The sequence below is a fragment of the Ahaetulla prasina genome, chromosome 1 (genome assembly GCF_028640845.1).
Source record: "Ahaetulla prasina isolate Xishuangbanna chromosome 1, ASM2864084v1, whole genome shotgun sequence".
Lineage (NCBI taxonomy): Eukaryota > Metazoa > Chordata > Lepidosauria > Squamata > Colubridae > Ahaetulla > Ahaetulla prasina.
Genome location: NC_080539.1, coordinates 128613535 through 128634321, shown reverse-complemented (window position 1 = coordinate 128634321; position 20787 = coordinate 128613535). Strand labels below are relative to the sequence as shown.

Below are 20787 nucleotides of genomic sequence, written 5' to 3'. Positions count from 1 at the left end.
CAGAACCACATGAGAATCCACCTAACCATCTACTTCTTGTCTTACACACTCAACAAATGCAGTTAGGATGAGGCTACCAGATTTTAATGTAAATATCCAGATTATCTCTACATGGTAGCAAAGAGAGTGCTACGTATCTTTTTGTTCCTCTGCCCAATGATGAATGGAATGTTGGTAGTCCAAGCACAGGGTTCTAGTAGAACAGCAGTATAGGAGGAAGGGAAGAAGAAACAAGTGAGGGAGGAAAATGCCACAACTTGTACCTCCACCTCTACTCCTGGTCCCGTACTGTACACTGAAGCAGCAAGATACTCTAGAAATAGAACCCTCTATACGCCAGCCATAGAAATTTAATAAGTGAATGTAATCTACAGTTAGATTAACATCTAAGACTGGTGGAAAACAAGGACCTGAGAATTATTAAGAGAAAGTCTAAGAATTTAGACAGTTCCAAGCAGGATAGTGTTTTGTAAAATAGGAAGTTCAGCTGTGATAAATTCAATATTTCCAGATATCGAGAAAGTCCTTTAGATATAACTCCTAGAGCTCCAATCAGTTATTATTATCATATCATTAACTTAAACCCCACAAAGTAACTTCTGCTGGGCTGGGCTTTGTCCCATGTTGTATTGGTCTAATTCAATTTTCTTGCAGTTAAGGGGGAAAAAAACAGGGAATTTATAATTTGGCATATACTTACATAACAGTTCCATTCTGCATAGTTCCATTCTATAACCTGACTTCCATGAAATTCTTCCACCCATTGTACTACTTTGCATGAACATGTAATACAATTTTTATAGACCTTAGATCAGGAGTGAAATCTACTTAACTTCCCTATTGGTTCAGAAGTGCACGTGCTGTCACATGCCTGCGCGGACCCTCTGCGCATGCACAAACCCTTCTGCGCATGCACAGAGGGTAAATAACAGGTTATTTCCTGGTTAAAGCCAGGAAGTAACAACGACTGGGTGAGTGGGTGGAGCTTCGTGCTGCCGTCGCTACCAGTTCTCCAAACCAATCTGAACCGGTAGCATTTTACTCCTGCCTTAAAGGTAAAGGTAAAGGTTCCCCTCGCATATATGTGCTAGTCGTTGCTGACTCTAGGGGGTGGTGCTCATCTCTGTTTCAAAGCCAAAGAGCCAGCACTGTCCGAAGACGTCTCCGTGGTTATGTGGCTGGCATGACTCAATGCCAAAGGTGCACGGAACGCTGTTACCTTCCTACCAAAGGTGGTTCCTATTTTTTCTACTTGCATTTTTACGTGCTTTCAAAACTGCTAGGTTGGCAGAAGCTGGGACAAGTAACGGGAGCTCACCCTGTTACACGGCAGCACTAGGGATTCGAACCACCGAGCTGCCAACCTTTCGATCGACAAGCTCAATGTCCTAGCCCCTGAGCCACCGCATCCCTGCCTTAGATATGGCTTATAAGAACATTTGGGTAAATCCAAATGTATATAAAATGATATGAATTTATTTAACTATCTAATATGGTCAACTTAGAAGTTTGTCTACCAGAGTCCCTAATCAAGCTTAACTACCTCCCAACTCTTCTCTAATGTTTGCTCTTTTATGCTAAAATGGAAAAGACGAGGAGAAAACATTAAGATAAAGAAAACTGATATTCTAGGGAAGCAATTCTCGATATCACAAAGCTGTTTCCTTTCCTAACACTTCCAGCTGCAGTAATGAAGTATGGAGATGCAAAATGGAAAACTGCACTTCAGATTTTTCAACAAAATCTTCCTTTTTATAACCCTATAATCCCTTAATTTGGGATACAGTTGGGGTGACTGTATGGAGTTAAGCGTTTACTGGCAAGATGCCCTTCCTGACACCATGTGGAGTTCATAGCAGGTATTATTTATTTGTGCCCTGATTGTGAAATATCTGTCACTGTCTAGAATTGAACTCTCAATCTCCCAAGTGGGAGGCAACATCTTAACCTCCAGGCCATCAAGATTCTTTAACAAACACCTCCTAAATTGCACCTAAGATACCCGACCCTTGCAAGCTATAATTCAATTGGATATGAAATGATACAACCCTGAGGTTAACATTTTTCATTAAAAATCTAAGTTCTCATTGAACCCCTTCCTCCTTCATTGCACATTTCAGAAGCCACCAAACACCTGCACAACACCTGCCTACACAAATTACCTGAAGCTTCTCAGCACTTACCGGATCAGCTAAGTAATCCATAGAGGGAAGGAAAACAGAACCCGATAGGATTTCTCTTATGAGTAAGGTGAATGTCCTAGAGAAAATAAAATTGCAGTCATAGACCTTCTTCATAACCTTTCATGAATTTAGCGTTCAAATTAAATTGGTGTAAAGAATCATTTAATGCACTGTTAAATAAATACATACACAATTTCTCTTACATTTTTTTCACAGAAAATTGATCTGCACATGTGCGCACACACACACACACCTTTTTGTTTTTGGTAATCTTTATATATCCACCCACTTCATCTGACTTTGGGGGCATACAAAAAATGACAAGAAGTTAGAACCAATAAATTAAAAAATCCCCAACATCTGTCACTAATATCAAGCAGGCAATACATAGCAAATGCATCTGAAATATACTGCAACTCCTAAAAATGGAGAGTTTACTCATTTAGTCTTTGGGAGCAGGTGATCCTGTAAATAATAGGGTTCCATGCCACCCACAGGGCATTTATTACGACAGCAGCCAACTATAGATCTAGGCCAAATTGAAGCCTCTGTTCACTTGATCCCTGCCACTGGGCTGAAGGAACCAGAAAAATGCAGTGCTTTAATGATATCCTCCATTAAACTTCATGGCAATCTGAAGAACAATTACCCAGCCTCAACTTTTCATGGAACAATATACAATGGGGAAGGAAAACAAACTATAGACTGATATTCTCATCTCTGGATGGAACTGAACAATTTCTTGCCTGTGTGCCATTGTTTCTTCTTGATGCTTGTAATCGTTGCAAGTAATTTAATGTGCTGTCGTGGCATACATAGAAAGAAGCCAGATAGACTGAAAGATATAGCTTGGCACTACATATGTGGTACTAACAAAGAAAAAACGGTTCACGATTCATAATTTTCTTTCCTTCATTTCTCATGCTGCACATATAACTATTTGTGTCAGGGCAGGACCTCCTCAGAATGTGTTATATAGCTAAGAAAAACTTGTGGTGGGATCTCTACCTCAAAATAATGTACATCTAGATATCGTTGTGGTAATTTCCTGGGGTTTCTTTGACAATCAAGGCAAGCCAAGGGACTAAAAGGATAATAGTTGGAGTGCGGGTAGATAAAGTGAATCCGCATAAAATTCTCATTTTTGTTCAGGTGATTGCAAAGCTAAGAGGTCAACACTGCTTTGCAAAAAACATAATCTTGAATAGATGAAATAGCTAATCTCTATCACTTCTGGAGCTAAAAGCATTGGGGCCAAGCTGTTACTCTGTTAGTTGTTCAGCAAAACGTGCTTCAGTGCAACAGACAATTGAAAACAACTTCTAGAATAGCTAAGCACTTTCTAAACAAAAATGTTAACTAATTAAAAGCGTAACATACACTATACAAAGTGTATTTATTTAATTTGTTTATATCCCGCCTTTTATTATTTTTACAAATAACTCAAGACGGTGAACATATCCAATATACCTTCTTCCTCCTACTTTCCCCACAACAACCCTGTAAGGTAGGATGGCCTGAAAGAGAGTGACTGGCTCAAGGTCACCCAGCTGGCTTTCATGCCTAAAGTGGGATTAGTACTCATGGTCTCTTGCTTTCTAGCCTTGTGCCTTAACCATTAGATCAGGGGTAGTCAACCTTTTTATACCTACCGCCATTTTTGTATCTGTGTTAGTAGTAAAAATTTTTAACCACCCACCGGTTCCACAGTAATGCGCCGTGTATCGTCGTCTGCGCATACCTCTTGCACATTGTGGATTGGGTTTGGGGGGTGGGGTGCCGGCTACCAGCTCTGCTTGTCTGTTACAACCGGGGGGGGATGATGCGCGAGCTATTCTGGGACGAGGTTCTCTTGTTTGCAGTCTCACTATAGCACCATTTAGTTTCACTTACGTAACGTGAACTAAACTTATGTGTGGGCGATACAAATAGTATATTTTCAGAAATTTAAATTGTCACGGGGAATTTTATGAAAACCTAATGAAAATGTTTTTAAATAATGCTATGAAAATTTTTTAAAAAGTCAATTAAATTAAAAAAAAGCAAAGGGCTTCAGTATCGGACAAAACCCCTACCGCCCACTATGAAAGCTGGAACGCCCACTAGTGGGCGGTAGGGACCAGGTTGACTACCACTGCACTAGATCAAACTGACTCCCAAGTTTAAAAATAGTTCAAAGAAAGTGTTCTAAATCTTTCATGAGCACCCTATGGCAACAGCCCAACGTTTTTTATGCTACCTCTTGGAGAGAGAGAAAGGATGATACTGCCACTTTTAAGGTCAGCCAACACCCCAGAAAATAAGATTTCCTTAGTTTTCTCTTGGAGATTTCTTGAAAGAAGATAGGATAAAATTACAGAAGTTTCAGCAACCAGAAAGATTTTCCCCCTTTATTTATGTGCCATCTTTTTGGGGTGGATACTCATAGCTGTCCTGCAGACTTGTGAGAAAGCTGCTTCTTAATTGATAACAGAACGGTCCAGCTAGTTAGAATTTGAATCTCTCTCTCTCTCTGCTTCTAAACATACTATCATGGGATCCACCCATCAAAGTTAATGCAATGATTAAAGCAGTAGCACTGGTTTTTTTTCCCCCCCAGAAAAACTGGTATCTGTTCTAGACAGTATAACTGGTTCTACAACCACTTTAGAGAAGGGACAAGTAAACAAGGTATCTAGAGAGGAGAAGAAAGTGCATTTTGAGGTATTCTATATGTATATATAATGCTATGGTAGTAGAAGTCCTGTTCATAAACTAATAGGCTAGGTCAGTGATGGCTAACTTTTTTGCTGTCGCGTGCCAAAAGTGGGGGGAGCGCGGGGTGTGTGTGTGTGCATGTGCCCACACCCATAATTCAATGTGCCCTGCCCCCCCCAGATGCGACCCCCCCCTCTGCTCCCCCCGTTTTTGGCACGCAATGGCATGGTGGGCCCGGTAGGCCCGTTTTTTGCCCTCTCCAGGCTTCAGAAGCTTACTTGGAGCTTGGGGAGAGCGAAACGGCCTTCCCACCCCCCACCCCCGGAGTACATGAACACAAAACTCATGCACCCATCCATTTACTTCCATATCTGGTTTTGCAAATTCTAGGAAAGAAGTATTCAAACCAATTCCAAAGGCCAGGTTTTTCTAACAAACTATAAGTATTCAAAGGAGGAGGAGCTTTGAAGCAGGTAAAATGTATTCATGTAAACCACAGGACTGCCACCTTGTTATTTTATTCAAGGTTATTTTTTTTATTAAAAAATATTGCTCTGCCCCTTTTTGCAATGCGGGCCCTGATAAGCCGTTTCAATACTGGAGTGGCCTTTTGTGAAATGAAGATGGCATAACTGATGGTTGAAGACAATAGAAGATTTTCCTCCACTGATTGAAATTTAGCACAATCAAACATTGACAAGATCAAATTCATACCCTACACTGATGGCTTTTCATGAACACTGAAAGAATCAACTATTCCAAGTTCATTTATCTGTTATAAATTAAGACTGATAGAGTAATCTGCCCATACCAAGATTTTCTGACATGTTAACTTTTCTATTTTACAAAAATAGGAAATTTAAACACACTGAATGTTAGAGCTTCATAATATAACATGAAGTATAACATACCCGCAATCTGTTGCCTTTGGAAGCAGAATATAGGAAAAAAGAAGTTCAGTAAGTTTTCTTAAATAATTGAGTTCATCTCTTCTACTTCTCAAAGCCACATGGAGTGATGGTCCATATTCTTCTAAAGCTGCTTGCTGTAAATATTCTGTATTTTTTACTGTAGGAAAAATTAAATTCAGTAAAGTTCATTTGAAAATTCATTTCTGACAATATTTAAAAGAAAAATAAAAGCAAATATAAGAGCAGAAAGGTCAATTTATTTCTAAATAAAAGGCATGCAATGTTTAATATTACCTTTTTGTCTAGCTTTAGCTATTACTTCTATATGTTTCATTGCTGCCTTCAGCATTCTTTTTGTTATAACAGTTGGAATATTCACCTGAAGAACAAATAGAAAGAGAAATTATTTGCTCTATTGCAACTAAAAAGGTAACTGCAAAATATATTTCATTTATAGTAAATTAACTAAATTAACTTTCTTCAATATTTTTTTGGAGAACTTCACAAGTATTAAGATTAATACAAAACAATTATGTTTACAATAAGATAATTTCTTAAATAGTTTTACTATGCCTATGCTTCAAAGCCATTAATTAAATACAATATCGATCCTATCACTGTGTTTCTCACCTTGTAAATTCTGCGAAGTAACACAGATGCAAAAAATCGTAATGTTACTCTTAATTCATCCACAGGTGAGTCATCATCAGTTATCTCCCTACAAAATTTCAAAACAAAATATAGCTCCATCTTAGTTTGGCTGCGCTTTGGTTGGTTTAATTTTATCAAACAAGAATATTAATTTTTATTTTAGGTTTATATTAGTTTGTGAACCTTATTTTCGTATACATTTTATAATCTTTATATTATTTCCTATGTATCTTTATCTGTAAATCAAGAAGCCTTTGGTATTCCGAGGACTGTAAACATAAATACTAATACTAACAATTTGAGAACTTTACTCAAATATGCTATTCATAATTTTGAAATAATTATATATAATTATTATAATTCTTGCTAACGATTTTCATAATTTTGAAATAATTCATATGTGCGTTCAGAATAATATAATTCTTTTTTTTACATAATTTTTATTCAGCATTTACATCTTTAACATCTTTGTTACATTTTTACAGCTTTCGGATACCGGCATCATTGGTAATATCTATTTTATCTTTTAACCAACTATATACACATACATTTTATATGCTACTAATTCCTATATTCAATACATTTTATACTTATCTATTACACATTATCTATTTCATTCCTCTATAGTATGTTCTCTTACATTTATACAATAATTTTGGATTCTTTCTCTAACCATCTATACCATCTATTCCATGTTTCATAGTATATCGTTTCCTGTTGGTCTTTTAGTTCCATTGTTAAGTTATTTGCTTCTGCACATTCTAGCCCTTTTTTTATTATCATCGTATTTGAGGGAGCGAAACTTTGTTTCCAATTTTGTGCATATAAAATTCTGGCGGCCGTAATTATGTGGAGTATAAAATAATAAATTTCTTTTCTAATCTTTTTTATAATTCCCAATAAAAATAATTCAGGTTTCAAGGCCATTTTCCCCCCCTGTCATTTCCTCTAGCCATTTTTGGATTTTTAACCACTATGCCTGTGCTTTGGGGCATGTCCACCACATGTGGAAATTTGTCCCCTGCTTGTGATTGCATTTCCAATAATTTGATGCATATTTAAGGATATTTTGGCCAATCTCGCCGGGCAGAATAATATAATTCTTGCTAACGGTTTTTGGGGCCTTTTACCTTTTGGCAGAGGGTCCAACAGGGCTCTTTTCTTGACAATTATGCAGATCCTCAGAGCTGCCAAGGCTCAAGAGGTCTATGTATGAGGGAGGTCAGGAAATGGGTCTTTAATCTCTTTCTTCCAGAGAAAGCCATGGGAGATCAGACATGGCAGCCCTTCACCAACTATGGCAATTTTCAACACACATCCCATAATATTCCATAAGATACATGCCAGGATTGCACCACCAACTGTGGATTACTTGTTGCAGTATCTAATCTGTGAATGGGAAAGTAGTTTTATTGGAGAAAAATAAATAAATAAAGGAAGAGAGCAAGTCTGCTGCTGTTAGTAGTGATTCCTTTGAACAGTCGCTCTAAGGAAGTTAAAAAAATGACAGCAGAAAATCCTTCTCTTCCCCCATTCTCTGGCCATAGGTAGAAATGGTGGGGGGGTGGGGGGCACTGAAGTCTCCTCTCCTCTTTGAGGCAAGCAAAGCCTCAAAAGAGATGAACCCCATTTCTGTCAGATCTCCAATTCCATAGTGACCATTCTATGGAACTGAAGAACTAGCAGAAGGTTCTGCCTCCAGTAATTGAAACCAAAGGGAGTTTCCCACCCTGCCTCTTTCCTAAAGATTATTGCTAAACAAATTATTCCCTCAACACTGTCAAACTATTCACTAAGTTTACATTACTATTATTATTAATCTTGTCACCATTCCTATCACCCATCTCCTCCCACTTATGACTGTATGACTGTAACTTGCTGCTGTATCCTTAAGATTTATATTGATTGTTTCCTAGTATGATTCGTATTTGTACCCTATGACTATCATTAAGTGTTGTACCTTATGATTCTTGACAGATGTATCTTTTCTTTTTTATGTACACGGAGAGCATATGCACCAAAGACAAATTCCTTGTGTGTCCAATCACACTTGGCCAATAAAGAATTCTATTTTATTCTATTTCTTCTGCATTTCTCATGCAACCTACATCCCTATTCGCCTTTTGCTGAAGCAAATTAGAAATCAGAACAGTAGCCAGCACTTTTCCTGCAGTAACTTCCTAAAGAGCAGCACTTTAATATTGTCGTTAAATGAAGAATTTTGAGAAAGCCTTTGAAGTGGTCTCCTAGCAGTTTTCACAGTAAATTTTAATTCAATTTCTTTCTTTCTTTTTTTGCAAAGTTTAAACTGGAAAACTGGAACAAATCTTACCAGGGAGGTTTGGGATTTAAGTTATACCTCAGATAATGGGATTATTCCCCTTTAATCAAAATTTCTTTTATTTAAAAATTGAAGAAAATATGTAAGAAAAATGTAGGTATTTATAAATGAAACTTATATAAGTTTCAACTTATATAGAAACTGAGAGGCTGGAACAAAAAGCTGAAAATCTATCATAGTTCAAAAGGAAATAAAAGGAACATTAAGCAGGCAAAAAGCTATAAATATACATAAACAAAACTCTGCGTCACCCAGGATCCTGTCTTGCAACTAGAATTGCCAACTCCCATCAAAACCAATTCTGAAGACTGCCCCCCAAAATATAAGTATTTTGACATACTTGTATTTGCTTCAGTATTGCATAGAAAATAGTCACTGACCAGGAGCTATGCTCCCAAGAAAGGGCAAAATCAGGACAAAGAAGTTAAATATTAATTAAACTAATAATTAAAATCAATTGCCTATATGTGAGGTGTCCTACTGTTATCCTAACAACATACATTACTACTATTACCCTATTTATATTTATTACTATAACCCTATTCTACACACACACGTTTCTGGCTCACACTCAAAATACCAATATATTGATAGGGAAAGGGAAAAAAGTTACGGTATTTTTTGAACTATAAGACACTTCAAAGTAAAAGACGCACCTAGCTTTTGGAGAGGAAAACAAGGGGAAAAAATATCTCCTCTGCTTCTGCCTCCCAGCAATTTACCTTCTTGCAGCAAACAGCCTAGTCAGCTTCAACACAGCCTGATTTAGCACAAGCAGCTGATTGGCGGTTGGATCAGCCTCCCAGAATACCACCTATCAGCTGTTCCAGGCTGCAGGGATCACCCCTGCCCGTCACTGCTGTAGCTGCCCATCGCTGTTGCCTCCTATCGCCACCTCCGTGTGCTCTGTTTTTGGCCTCCGCGCATCCCATTTTTGGCCCGTTCCAGGGGGTGGGGATCACTGCCGCTGCCATATGTCCCGACCACTTGGAATGGGCCAAAAATGAGACGCATGGCAGCAGCGATGGGCATTGAGGCAGCAACGGGCAGGGGCGATCCCTGCAGCCTGGAACATCTGATAGGCAGTATTCCAGGAGGCAGATTCAACCACCAATCAGCTGCTTGCTGCAAGGAGGTAAATTGCAAGGAGGTGGGCGGGGCTTCAGCAACATTTGCTGTATAAGATGCACAGACATTTCCACCCACTTTTTTTTTGTGGGGGGGGGAGTGCGTCTTATACACCGAAAAATATGGTGTCCTTATCCTGTCATAAATCATATTGGATGTCATAGATTTTATCCCCGAGAACCTAAATAAACCTGAAAATAAGATAACAAAACATTGTCTTAGGGAGATCAGATGGAATTTCAAAGGCAAATTATATAAAAACCTTACCTGTACCAAGGATAAATAAAATTTTCTAGTACTAGCTCAAACATCTGCAAACAAATAAAATAATTAAGATATGTATAATAGCCAACAACAATACTTAGCACATATAAACATGCAAGAACACTAGGCAGATAATATTTTTCACTCTGAGTTTTGTAATTCAAGTTGCTTGTCCATAATAAATGAGATAACCAAGGACATGGTATGCAACAGAAGGACATATTCAATAACATACATAACTACAAAGGCTACCTGAATCTATGTTCATACCGGTAGTTATAGGTTCAAGAGTACAACTAGGTAAATTCTTGCATGCATCCAGATTAAAAGACCTTTGTATAATAGCACTTGGATTTTCTAATGCTGTTATATTATCAGCAGCCAGAAAGGATTAACTATTCTACCAGGGTAGCAACTGTAAAAACAATGAAAACTGTTGTTCATCTTGGGATTTAGAAAATATGACAGAAATGTTTATGTTTAAGCATTTTAAGAAGAATAGCCATTGATATTGCTACAATTAAAAAAAAACTTCTGGTTTAAAAAATGAGTAACATGAGTTATCTATAACTGATGATGATAAACAATTACCTCTGATAAGGAAGCATCGACTTTAGAAGGAACTTTCAGGCCCAGCCATGGCTGATAATCTTCTAATAGAGATGCAGGTCTATAGAAACAACAACAAAAATATTCCATTCATCCCCATTAAGATATGAAAATATAATTACCAGTACCCCCCTGAAATATTTTAACTCACCCATGTCTATTACATTTGATATCTTCACATATAGCACAACTGCCATTCTGGGAAGATTGTTCTTGCAATTTTAATTGCTAAAAGGAAAACATAGAAAGGAATTCATTCTTCAGAATACGAGTAAAATTACTATCCATTCCAAGGTTTTTTTGGTAGCAAAACTGATCAAGCGTTGTCAGTTGTGGAAGTGAGGGAATGAAATTACCAGTAGTCCTCGACTTATGACATTTCGCTTAGTGATTGTTTGAAGTTACAATGGCGCTGAAAAAGTGATTTATGACCATTTTTCACACTTATGACCATTGCAGCATCCTTATAGTCACGTGATTTACATTCGGATGTGACCTTCTGAGAAGTAAAGCCAATGGGGAGACCAGATTCATTTAGCAACCGTGTTACTAATTTAAGAAGTGCAGGGATTAACGTAACAAATGTGATGAGAAAAGTTGTAAAATTAGGCAAAACTCACTTGACAAATTTCTCACTTAACAACAAACTTTTGGGCTTTACTGTGGTCATAAGTTGAGGACCACCTGTACAGTATGGAAAAAATAGAAATTATTCCCCTGGCATAAATATATTTTGAGAGATAACAGCTAGAAAGTTCAGTTAATTCACACATGGAAGCAATTCTCAAATGTATAGAGTTTGGATCCCACTTTCAAAACATTTCTCCTTCTCTTCTGCCTTCCCTTTCTCCCCACTAATCCTTATTAGCTATTACCAAAAAACTAACTTTCCCATCAAGCCAACCAAATCAGGGAAATAGGAATAGATTACCTAGTCTTCTTACCTTGAATAATGCAAAGTGAAAACTTTGCAAGTTCCCTTTTTTTAACACTAGTCAGTTCTGGGTTTATTTATGTGGCTCAGGCTGTAAGAAGCCTGTTATTAAAACACAGCTGCCTGCAATTACTGCAGGTTCAAGCCCGGCCCAAGGTTGACTCAGCCTTCCATCCTTTATAAGGTAGGTAAAATGAGGACCCAGATTGTTGGGGGGGCAATAAGTTGACTTTGTAAATATACAAATAGAATGAGACTATTGTTCTTACACAATGTAAGCCGCCCTGAGTCTTCGGAGAAGGGCGGGATATAAATGTAAATAAAAAATTTTTTTTTATTTAAAGCAGCAATAGTATCAAACCTTAGCTGACTACTTACAATCATTTGTTTAGTGACAGTTTGACGTTACAATGGCACTGAAAAAAAGTGACATATTTTCACACTTTATGACTATTGCAGCATCTCCACGGTCACGCGTTTCAAATTCGGGCGCTTGGCAACTAGCATGCTATTTATGACGATTGCAGCATGGCAGGATCATGTGATCCCCTCTTGTGACCTTCTGACAAGCAAGGTCAATGGGGAAGCCAGATTCACTTAACAGCCGTATTAACTTTACTGCAGTTAATACCAATTAATACCAATTGTGGCAAGAAAGGTTTTCAAATGGGAAAAGCCCGCCCCCAACAACTGTCTCGCTTAGCAACATAAATTTTGGGGCTCACTTATAGTCCGTAAGTCAGGGATATCTGTAAGTAGAAAAATACAAATTGCCTTAGAATCTCCCTCTTTCATTACAACTTCAAGTCATTTTCTCCAGCATGATAGGCTTGCCAGCACTACTCTTATAACACCTACATCTGAAGACTGTGTGCTTTTTTTTAATATGCATGTTTCATAGCATTTTTGTATGATCTAAAACAGGGGTGTCCAAACTTGGTCCCTTTAAGACTTGTGGACTTCAACTCCCAGAGTTCCTCAGCCAGCTTTGCTGGCTGAGGGACTCTGGGAGTTGAAGTCCACAAGTCTTAAAGGGACCAAGTTTGGACACCCCTGATCTAAAACAACAGAAAACAAGATAAGGATGAACATTGTTTTCCTGACCACAATTCTGAAATATTAGTTCACTACTAGGTATTATATTCTGTATTTATGCAGTGAACTCAACATTTCTTTATATGTTATTAATATACCCTAAGTCAATAAAAATCTATCAAGTAATTTAATTGATTAAAGAACAGTCTTACAATCAATTTTCTGAGAATGGTAAAAGAATGAAAACTTTTTTTAAAAATGCCATTAAACTTATGGGTGAAATGTAACTAACTTTATTTATCCACAATGGCAAAATGGATTTCCTGTTCCCTTTATAAATCTCTACATACAGAATCCAAATTTGTTAAAACAACCACAAAATGTTTCAAAACATATAAGGGTGCAAAGTAAAAGTAAAAGAATAAGTTTATTTAACACAAGCTTAACACAATAACAAGTTTATTGCTACAACTTTATTCTTTCTTTTAGACCAAGGATATATTTAATTTGCTTCACAGCAACTAAAAGTAATTAGCAATGAATAGAACTAAAATGCCAGCTTCTCATGTTACATTTAAAAATGCTGAAGCCTGCAGGTAATACAAGCAATATTTCACTATTCCATAAAAAATATAAAAAGTACACTGACAAAATTATACATTACCTTGGATTTTTGTTTTATTGTAAACAGAATATTTGGTAAGAGGGTATCTGGTCCTAAGTAACAATAGAATGTTACAAATCCCGCCACAAAAGACCAGAAGATCATTAAGATGTGACGATACCTCAAAAGTAAAGGGAAAAATTACAATCCAACAGATAATGCAAAATAACATACCTCTGCCTCCAACTCTGGAATATTATATTCAATATCTACATGCCCAATGTATAATTACATTCCTATCAAAATAGTCATCCTGCATGTATTTAATTCAGAAATAGCATACTCAGGCCCAGTAGTCAATTCACAGAATATTTTATTTAATATTTTTAAGAAAAAAATGTTACTTTGTTGTCCAGAGTCGCTCTGGATAGTGAGATGGGTGACTTATAAATTTCATAAGTAAATAAAAATACTGTAGTTAGGAATATGCAAATATCATACATCAAGAAAGGAAGGGAGGGAGGGAGGGACGGAGGGATGGGGGAGAGAGGAAGGGAGGAAGATAACAACCAAAGCCCAACTTCTTTTTTTAATGTATCTCCTCAGTGTAAGAGTTCCAAAATGATATAAATACTTTATTAAATATGAATTTGTCTTGGGTTCAAAAAAACACTGGCAATTTTATTGGTTTGGGAAAAGAAGGATTTGATGCTTTAGTTTCATTTCAGCAATTTAAGGGGGAATCTCTTTACAATAACCAAAGAGCAGCTATTGGGATCCTACTGCAGATGGAATCGGTTAAGTTCTTTGCACCTGGCCCTTACTCTTGATCTTTTCCCCAGTTCAGAATGGAAAAAAATTCTAAAAATACAAACCCACAATAAACCCTGGTTATACATCCCTACTTCTATAATTCCAAAGCAGTTGTTGCTCTAGATTCAGAAAACAAAGCAATTTAAGAAAAGGGAAAATGGCAGGAAGCTGTCATTTGTTAACCACAGGGGGTTTTTTTTTGCTAACACAACTGCACTGTTTCACCTTGCCTTGGAGGCTATTATGTCTTGACAATTAAAATCAGAACAGCAGTTTACTTTTAAAAAAAATTTTTTAGCTATGCTTCCAAGACTCACAAATCAGATAGTATTCCTTAACCGGTCCTTTCCAGATTGTGACAATGTACTTGGTTATCTGAATTTTGCTTTACGTACAGATTTCTTCAACCTGGCATTAACAGATGTGATGAACTATAATTCCTATTAAGTCTTCTAAAACATCTATACTGTAAATAAATATTAAAATTCACTAGTGGAGAAGGAGTTGATATCCTTTCTCAGATCTCTAGACAATTCATACTGTCCTTTCTTTCCTAAAGGGGAAGTTTTGAAGCTGAATTCAAACCAGTCTTGTTTATATTGGAACAATTATAAATCCCTCCTTCACAACAAAATGTTCTCGTTTACAAGTGGATTTTGTAGAGAGAAGCAAAAAGTGAAATTAGCTAGACTCCTTTAAAAAGTTGGTAAGAAGAAAAACAACCATACATGTTCATTTATGTTTATGCCTTCTACCTGCCTGAATCATGCTTAAAAGGAAGGGCATAAACATATGGTAAGAAATTAGCAAAGTTGGATAATTGACTGGCGTTGGTGAAACAGATGTGTTCTATGCTTGAGTTCCACCTATAGTACTGTGAACTGAATGGCTGGGGGAAGGAAAAACAATCCAGCTACTTTCATATCTGTGTATCTGATCATATCAGCATCCAATCCTTACTTGGCCAGGGGTTCTAGATGAGTGAGCCAGAGCCCCGTGGGAAATTTTTTCCCACGGGGAAAAAATAAGCAACCACACTTGCAACACTAAAGTAGGACATTACCAAAACTGGTTCTGAGCTTTATTCCTCGTTTGCCAGAGCAAGTCCTACAGCTACAGTTCCACAAGATCCGATAACTCTGCGGTGGTGGTGGTGGTGGGAATAAAGCTCATAAAAGTAACACACATCTTTCTTTCTTCTCCAACCCAATGAAATTATTTCCTTGGAGGGGCGGGGGCTGTGACAGAAATCCACTGACTTTTAGGAGATCGCAGCGCTACATACTTTTGAGAACCACTGGCATAACTGATATGGGTACCGAGGGATCCCAGTCATATCACAAGACAGTCCCTCTTTGCCTGTTTTTAGAAATCATGCACATCTTCCCCTTCTTTACATCCTATCAAAAAGTATCATTTTCCTTCTGGAGTCATCTCCTCCTCCATCGCCCGGTAGAGAGAAAGCTGCGCCAGCAGCACATGTAACGAAGTCCAAGCCATCTCGCTCATATCGGCCAGCACCAGACCCGGACCCAGGCGGGCTTCTCTCCTTACCGGCTGAGCAGGAGCGTTGCCACACTGAACCCCAAAAGGATACAGCAAAACAAAGGGTACTGGCGGCAGGTCTCGCGCAGAACGTCCACCCGGCGCGCGCGCTGGCACAGCCTCTCCACGGCCGCGCGCGCCCACCTCATCCTGGAGGATGGGGGGAGACTGCGCCCCCGGCTTCAGCTTGACCCGAGGATCCCCAGGCGCTCCGTAGCACACTTGAAGGGACCGAAAGCCCCTGCCTTCCGGTTTCCAACACTCGAGCCCTTCGCATCACGTGGCGGAGGGCTAGACCAATAGCGTCGCTTCTCCAAGGCGGAAGATAATCCTCGCCGGCCCCTGAAGCCGTTCTTGCTTACTTTCCCACCCGGCTTCTCTTAGTTAGCACCAATACACCGCTGCTTGGAAGGAGCGGAGTTTTTTCTTTTCTTTTCGATTTCTTCTCGCGATCTCTCGAGTCGCAAAAGCTATCGACCAAACAAGAAGGGGCAGGATGAGGAGGCACTTCCGCCCTTACCGGGACTCCTTTGGTTGCCCTTTAGCCTGGAGGAAATAAAGCCCATTAAAATGGCGGCGCTAATCGTTGCCCAGATGCCCGGAACGCCGAATAGCTCGCTTTCTGTTGGACTGAAGCCTGGAAACTGTATAAACGCCTCCCCCCAAAAAATCACTTTTCTTCCCTCGAGATGCCCGGGCTTGATTGCAGCGTATCCTGCCCACAAATTCATAGCGGTAAAAAATGGCAGAAAGATGGTTTTTCAGCGGTGGGTGTAAACTTGGGGACCAGACGTCGTTGAATATAAATTCCAATATCCGTTCGTTTGCAGCCGTTATGGCAAATATTGAGGGATGTTGGGAGTTATACTACTTCAGCAATCCCAGGAGTAGAGTTCCCGTTCACCACTTCCAATGCAAAACCAGTTGGACGATACCAGAGATAAATTGAATGCATCTGCTCCCCTAACGCGATATCTGTGTAGCTCCTTAATTACTAAGTTATCGAGGAAGTGGAACAGGCTTGGTTATTAATTAGCGTTTCTTGATAAAGTGGTTATGTGTTTGCTGACCAATTCACGTTGATTTTACTGAGTCGCTGTTCTAGATCAATTTAAAGCTGGCTACAAGCCTGTTTATTGGATGCTAAAAACGAGTCTGTTAAACCCTGCAAACACCTTATTCTTTCCTGGCTATAATGGGAGGAGACAACTGCTGTATTTTAAGGCAATTTTATCATGCATATCCCAGGGCTCTTCCCTCCAATAATCTATATTACTCTAGAACAGGGGTCTCTAACCTTGGCAACTTTAAGCCTGGTGGACTTCAACTCCCAGAATTCCCCAGCCAGCTAGGCTTAAAGCTGCCAAGGATGGAGACCCCTGCTCTAGAAACCACTCAGCTGCGCTAAGAAATAATCCCACTACATTTAACAGACTTCCAAAAGTATTTCCAATCCCATATCTATATCTTTAAAACCATGAACAATTTGGGCTTGAAATATTTAAAGGAATATTTAAAATATTTTCTTGGCCCAAGTGGAAATTTTTGGACATTTCTGTCATGCCCCTTATCCAATGAAATTAGATGCATGAGAACAGGAAACCCAACTTATGGAGAACTCCGTTTATGGAATATGTCTTTAGTTATTAATGCTGAAAGTGTAACACTCTTTCTTTGAGGTATTAACACGTATTTGAAACTTTTTGAGTTTTGTATTTTAAAGTTTAAGTAACTGCATTATATTGAAAGATGGTTTTGTCACATACTTATGCTGGGATGTAGTCTTTTAATAATGTTGTCATCCATAATGGTAACTACGATTATTGTGCAAGTCAAAATTCATATGAAATTTACTTGTGGAAAAATAGTTTCTTTGATAAATCTAATGTGGCTTGCTATGTATGCAGTGTGACCTGATCATTAAGTATAAGTTTTAAAAAATCTTTTTAAGCTTTGTTTTGTAGCATGAACAAAAAGCATAGTATTCATTATCATACCATATTCCCACAATCTAACCCATGACTTGGGACATTTAAAACCAAAACTAATTTAAAGTACTGTAGTTTCCTTATGTTTAGACATTTTTCTTTCAAGTAAATTCAATAGGTAATTTTAACAAAGCATACACATTTTTTACTTTAGCTTACAATGAAATAGTCAATATCCAACAAAAATTAAAAGTAGTTTCAGAATTAAACTACTAAATATAAATGCAAACTATACAAAATGGGCCCTCCCAAATAGCAAATATGAGTTTGATTTGAATAGTTTTAAAAACTAATGCAAGTCTGGTTATTCTTCACACAACCATCTCAATGTCTGTACATGTAATTTTCTCATATATCGTGTCCCAGCCTGTAATCCCACTACAAATAAGTGCTTTGGTACTGGCATATTTATTCATGATTCCATTTGGAGTACAGTGGATTATTAAAGCAGTTACGTTCTGCGTTCAAGGTAAGAATGCTCGTATATTAATATTCTGTGAATGGTTTTTCTATTCCTAATCTAATCTATATATTTAGAAACTGCCAATCTCCCTTTATAGAACATTTCTGGGTGGTGTATATGTAGGCATAAAAACACAAAAGCTATATATAATTAGCATGTTTTACGTCTCCACAATTATGTGCTCCTCTGTGGGCAGCACAGCTAGGCCTATAGACCTTTCCAAAAGGCCAAGAAAAGGGAGCTCGCCTTGCTTCTGGGGGGAGAACATTTCAAAGGGCAACTTGCATCATTTTACCCCTAATCCCTGTATCTGTGAATTCATGGACATTTCCAAATTGAATGTGAGTTAGTATGCTAGGCAGAATACTGTCAAATTTTCCTTCTTCCCATCTTTTATATGCAGATGGGATAAAATGGAGGAATTCCTTCCATTTAAGAATTTTATCTCACTTGTTTTAACTCGCACATACCAAAATGTTATTACCTACTTACCTGCATTGTTTGTGCACTTCTTCAGAATAGCAGACAATCATACTAACATATCCCTATTCTAGAAGGGTGTGTGAATATTAGGATTAAATATGTATGATATTGTTTAACTTTATGTTTCTAAGTGTTTCAACACATGTACTACTCCTAGAATTCCAAGTCTTTTTTGGGAGGGAGAAGCAGTATACACTTCATAGAACATGTTGAAATTTTGTTCTAAAAAGTATTAACGTGTAATTTTTTTCACTGGAATACTCTGGCATAACACAACTATAGTACATACAATGTCACAGGTTTGTTTCTTTTGCAGCAATTAAATCCAACAAACTCATTGCTTGATTAAATGTAGCATCCAGTTAGGCATTCATATTTAACTTATAAGCAAATACTGATTCTAATCTCAAACGTAAATTGTACAATCTTAAGCAATTTACAACTATTTCACTTTTAAGGAATATCCTTTTTTGGAATCATCATTTGAGTTTAATTTCCAATGTGTGATTTTTTTCATCTTTTACTGTAATAAAGTATGCTTAACATCACCCGTCCTCTATTTACTTCATAGAATGTAATTTTCTACCAAGGACTATCAAAAATATATGCATACTTTTTTACAGTTTTCTTTAAAAGTCATCTTGTATACCAAAGGGCAAAGAGAATTACAGGATACCTTTATGTAGCTGACACTTCTCAGTTAATTATTTCTTGTCAGAATATTCTATAAAGACTGTCTTAAATTTAATTTTTGATGATCATGCCAATACATAGCAAACTATTCAAATAGTTGCAATTGCCTTCTTTCAGGATTTTTTTAAAGCTCCCACATCTAGTTTATAAGCCCTGGGATTTCCGGATTTTTTTCCATTTCAGCCAAGCTCATTTATATACTATCTGTGATATAAGAATACTTGTTAGAGTATAAACAATCACATTTAGTTTACTCACCACTTCTTATATTCACTAATGTTTGCAAACATAGTTGCTTATCAAATTCACTTTAGTTCGGCTATACACTATGTAATATAGACTGAAGTCTAGAATAATTGTTTTAAACATGGCTTCCAAGAAATACTATTTTTCATTAAAATAGACTAGTTCCAATCCTTGGTCTTCTATAAACTGCAACAGTAACTTGCATAAGCTACTCAATTCTGGAACACAAATACCTTCATTAATATATAAGCTAACACAGAATTATATACCTCCAACATTCCTGCTGTAATACAATAGTAAACCTCTGTCTTAATATGACAACAGGATGTGTGATATTTTGTAAGCATCATTTCTGATAACTTCAATAAATGTTGATGTGATCTACAACACTGACATCCGTCATGATCAATTCAGTATCTAAAATCATATATCTGTATATCCATTAGTGAAATCTCATTTCCTTTACATATTCAACTTTAAAATTTTCAAAATTAACATTTTCTCTTAAAAGATCAATTTTTCCACAATACAAGTTTCCACATGCATTTTACTGTAGCTTTATCATTATACTGTTAAAAAAATGCACCAATGTCAGAACAGTGCAAATAATGTTTAATTGTAAAAGTCAGAATGGCTTGAATTCATAATTATTCGAGAACACTGTCAAGATTCTGTTACTTATTACTCACCATTGCTTACAAACTCTACAGATAAGTCAATTCCAGTCCATTTTGACATGTATCCTATAGCCCACCTTCTCTTGCGGACATATGATTACAATTTCAGCTTCCATATTATTGTAAATTTTTGTTTTTCATCTGCATCAATATTTGTTCTGAATAAATAATTATTTACTCCCCCCACCCAGTCAAAATCAGTTATGCTTGAAAACTTTTAAGTTTGTTTTTCAGCAATGGGAGGGATTTGGAAGATCCAAGTTAAGATGGTATTCCCTCTTTCTAAAATTCCTATAAAGGATCAGGTTAGATTTGGCATGAACACCTTGACAGTGGTCTTCATTAAACCATGACAGTAAAGATGCCAGTTGGCACTACAACCTCATTGAAGGGAGCATTTCAACCTCCTTGGCACTGGGATTGCCAATACCAAGGATTACAATGAAATCAAAATTTAAGGCTACATTTAGCAAACCTAAATTCCATAAACCTCATCCTATCAAGTTTAAGATTTTAGAAGCT

At 37.4% G+C, this 20787-nt stretch overlaps 1 protein-coding gene across 4 annotated transcripts in view; it reads right to left on the bottom strand.

Moving 5' to 3' along the window:
- SNX14 (sorting nexin 14) overlaps positions 1 to 20040 on the bottom strand; it is a 48066-nt gene extending 28026 nt beyond the window's left edge. For 3 of the 4 annotated variants that reach the window (XR_009154198.1, XM_058175534.1, XM_058175543.1), the window contains exons 1-9: positions 15725 to 20040; positions 13418 to 13538; positions 10936 to 11012; positions 10767 to 10845; positions 10179 to 10222; positions 6422 to 6509; positions 6086 to 6170; positions 5792 to 5948; positions 2184 to 2259 (exon numbers count right to left, since the gene is read on the bottom strand). Coding sequence is in view for 3 of the 4 variants with exons in the window: in XM_058175534.1 (XP_058031517.1) it covers positions 2184 to 2259; positions 5792 to 5948; positions 6086 to 6170; positions 6422 to 6509; positions 10179 to 10222; positions 10767 to 10845; positions 10936 to 11012; positions 13418 to 13538; positions 15725 to 15864 (867 nt within the window). In the remaining variant the exon portion in view is untranslated. Of the gene's footprint in view, positions 1 to 2183; positions 2260 to 5791; positions 5949 to 6085; positions 6171 to 6421; positions 6510 to 7572; positions 7832 to 10178; positions 10223 to 10766; positions 10846 to 10935; positions 11013 to 13417; positions 13539 to 15724 lie in introns of those variants that run through there. The other variant, XM_058175555.1, reaches the window with a different exon arrangement.
- Positions 20041 to 20787: the final 747 nt, after the last annotated feature.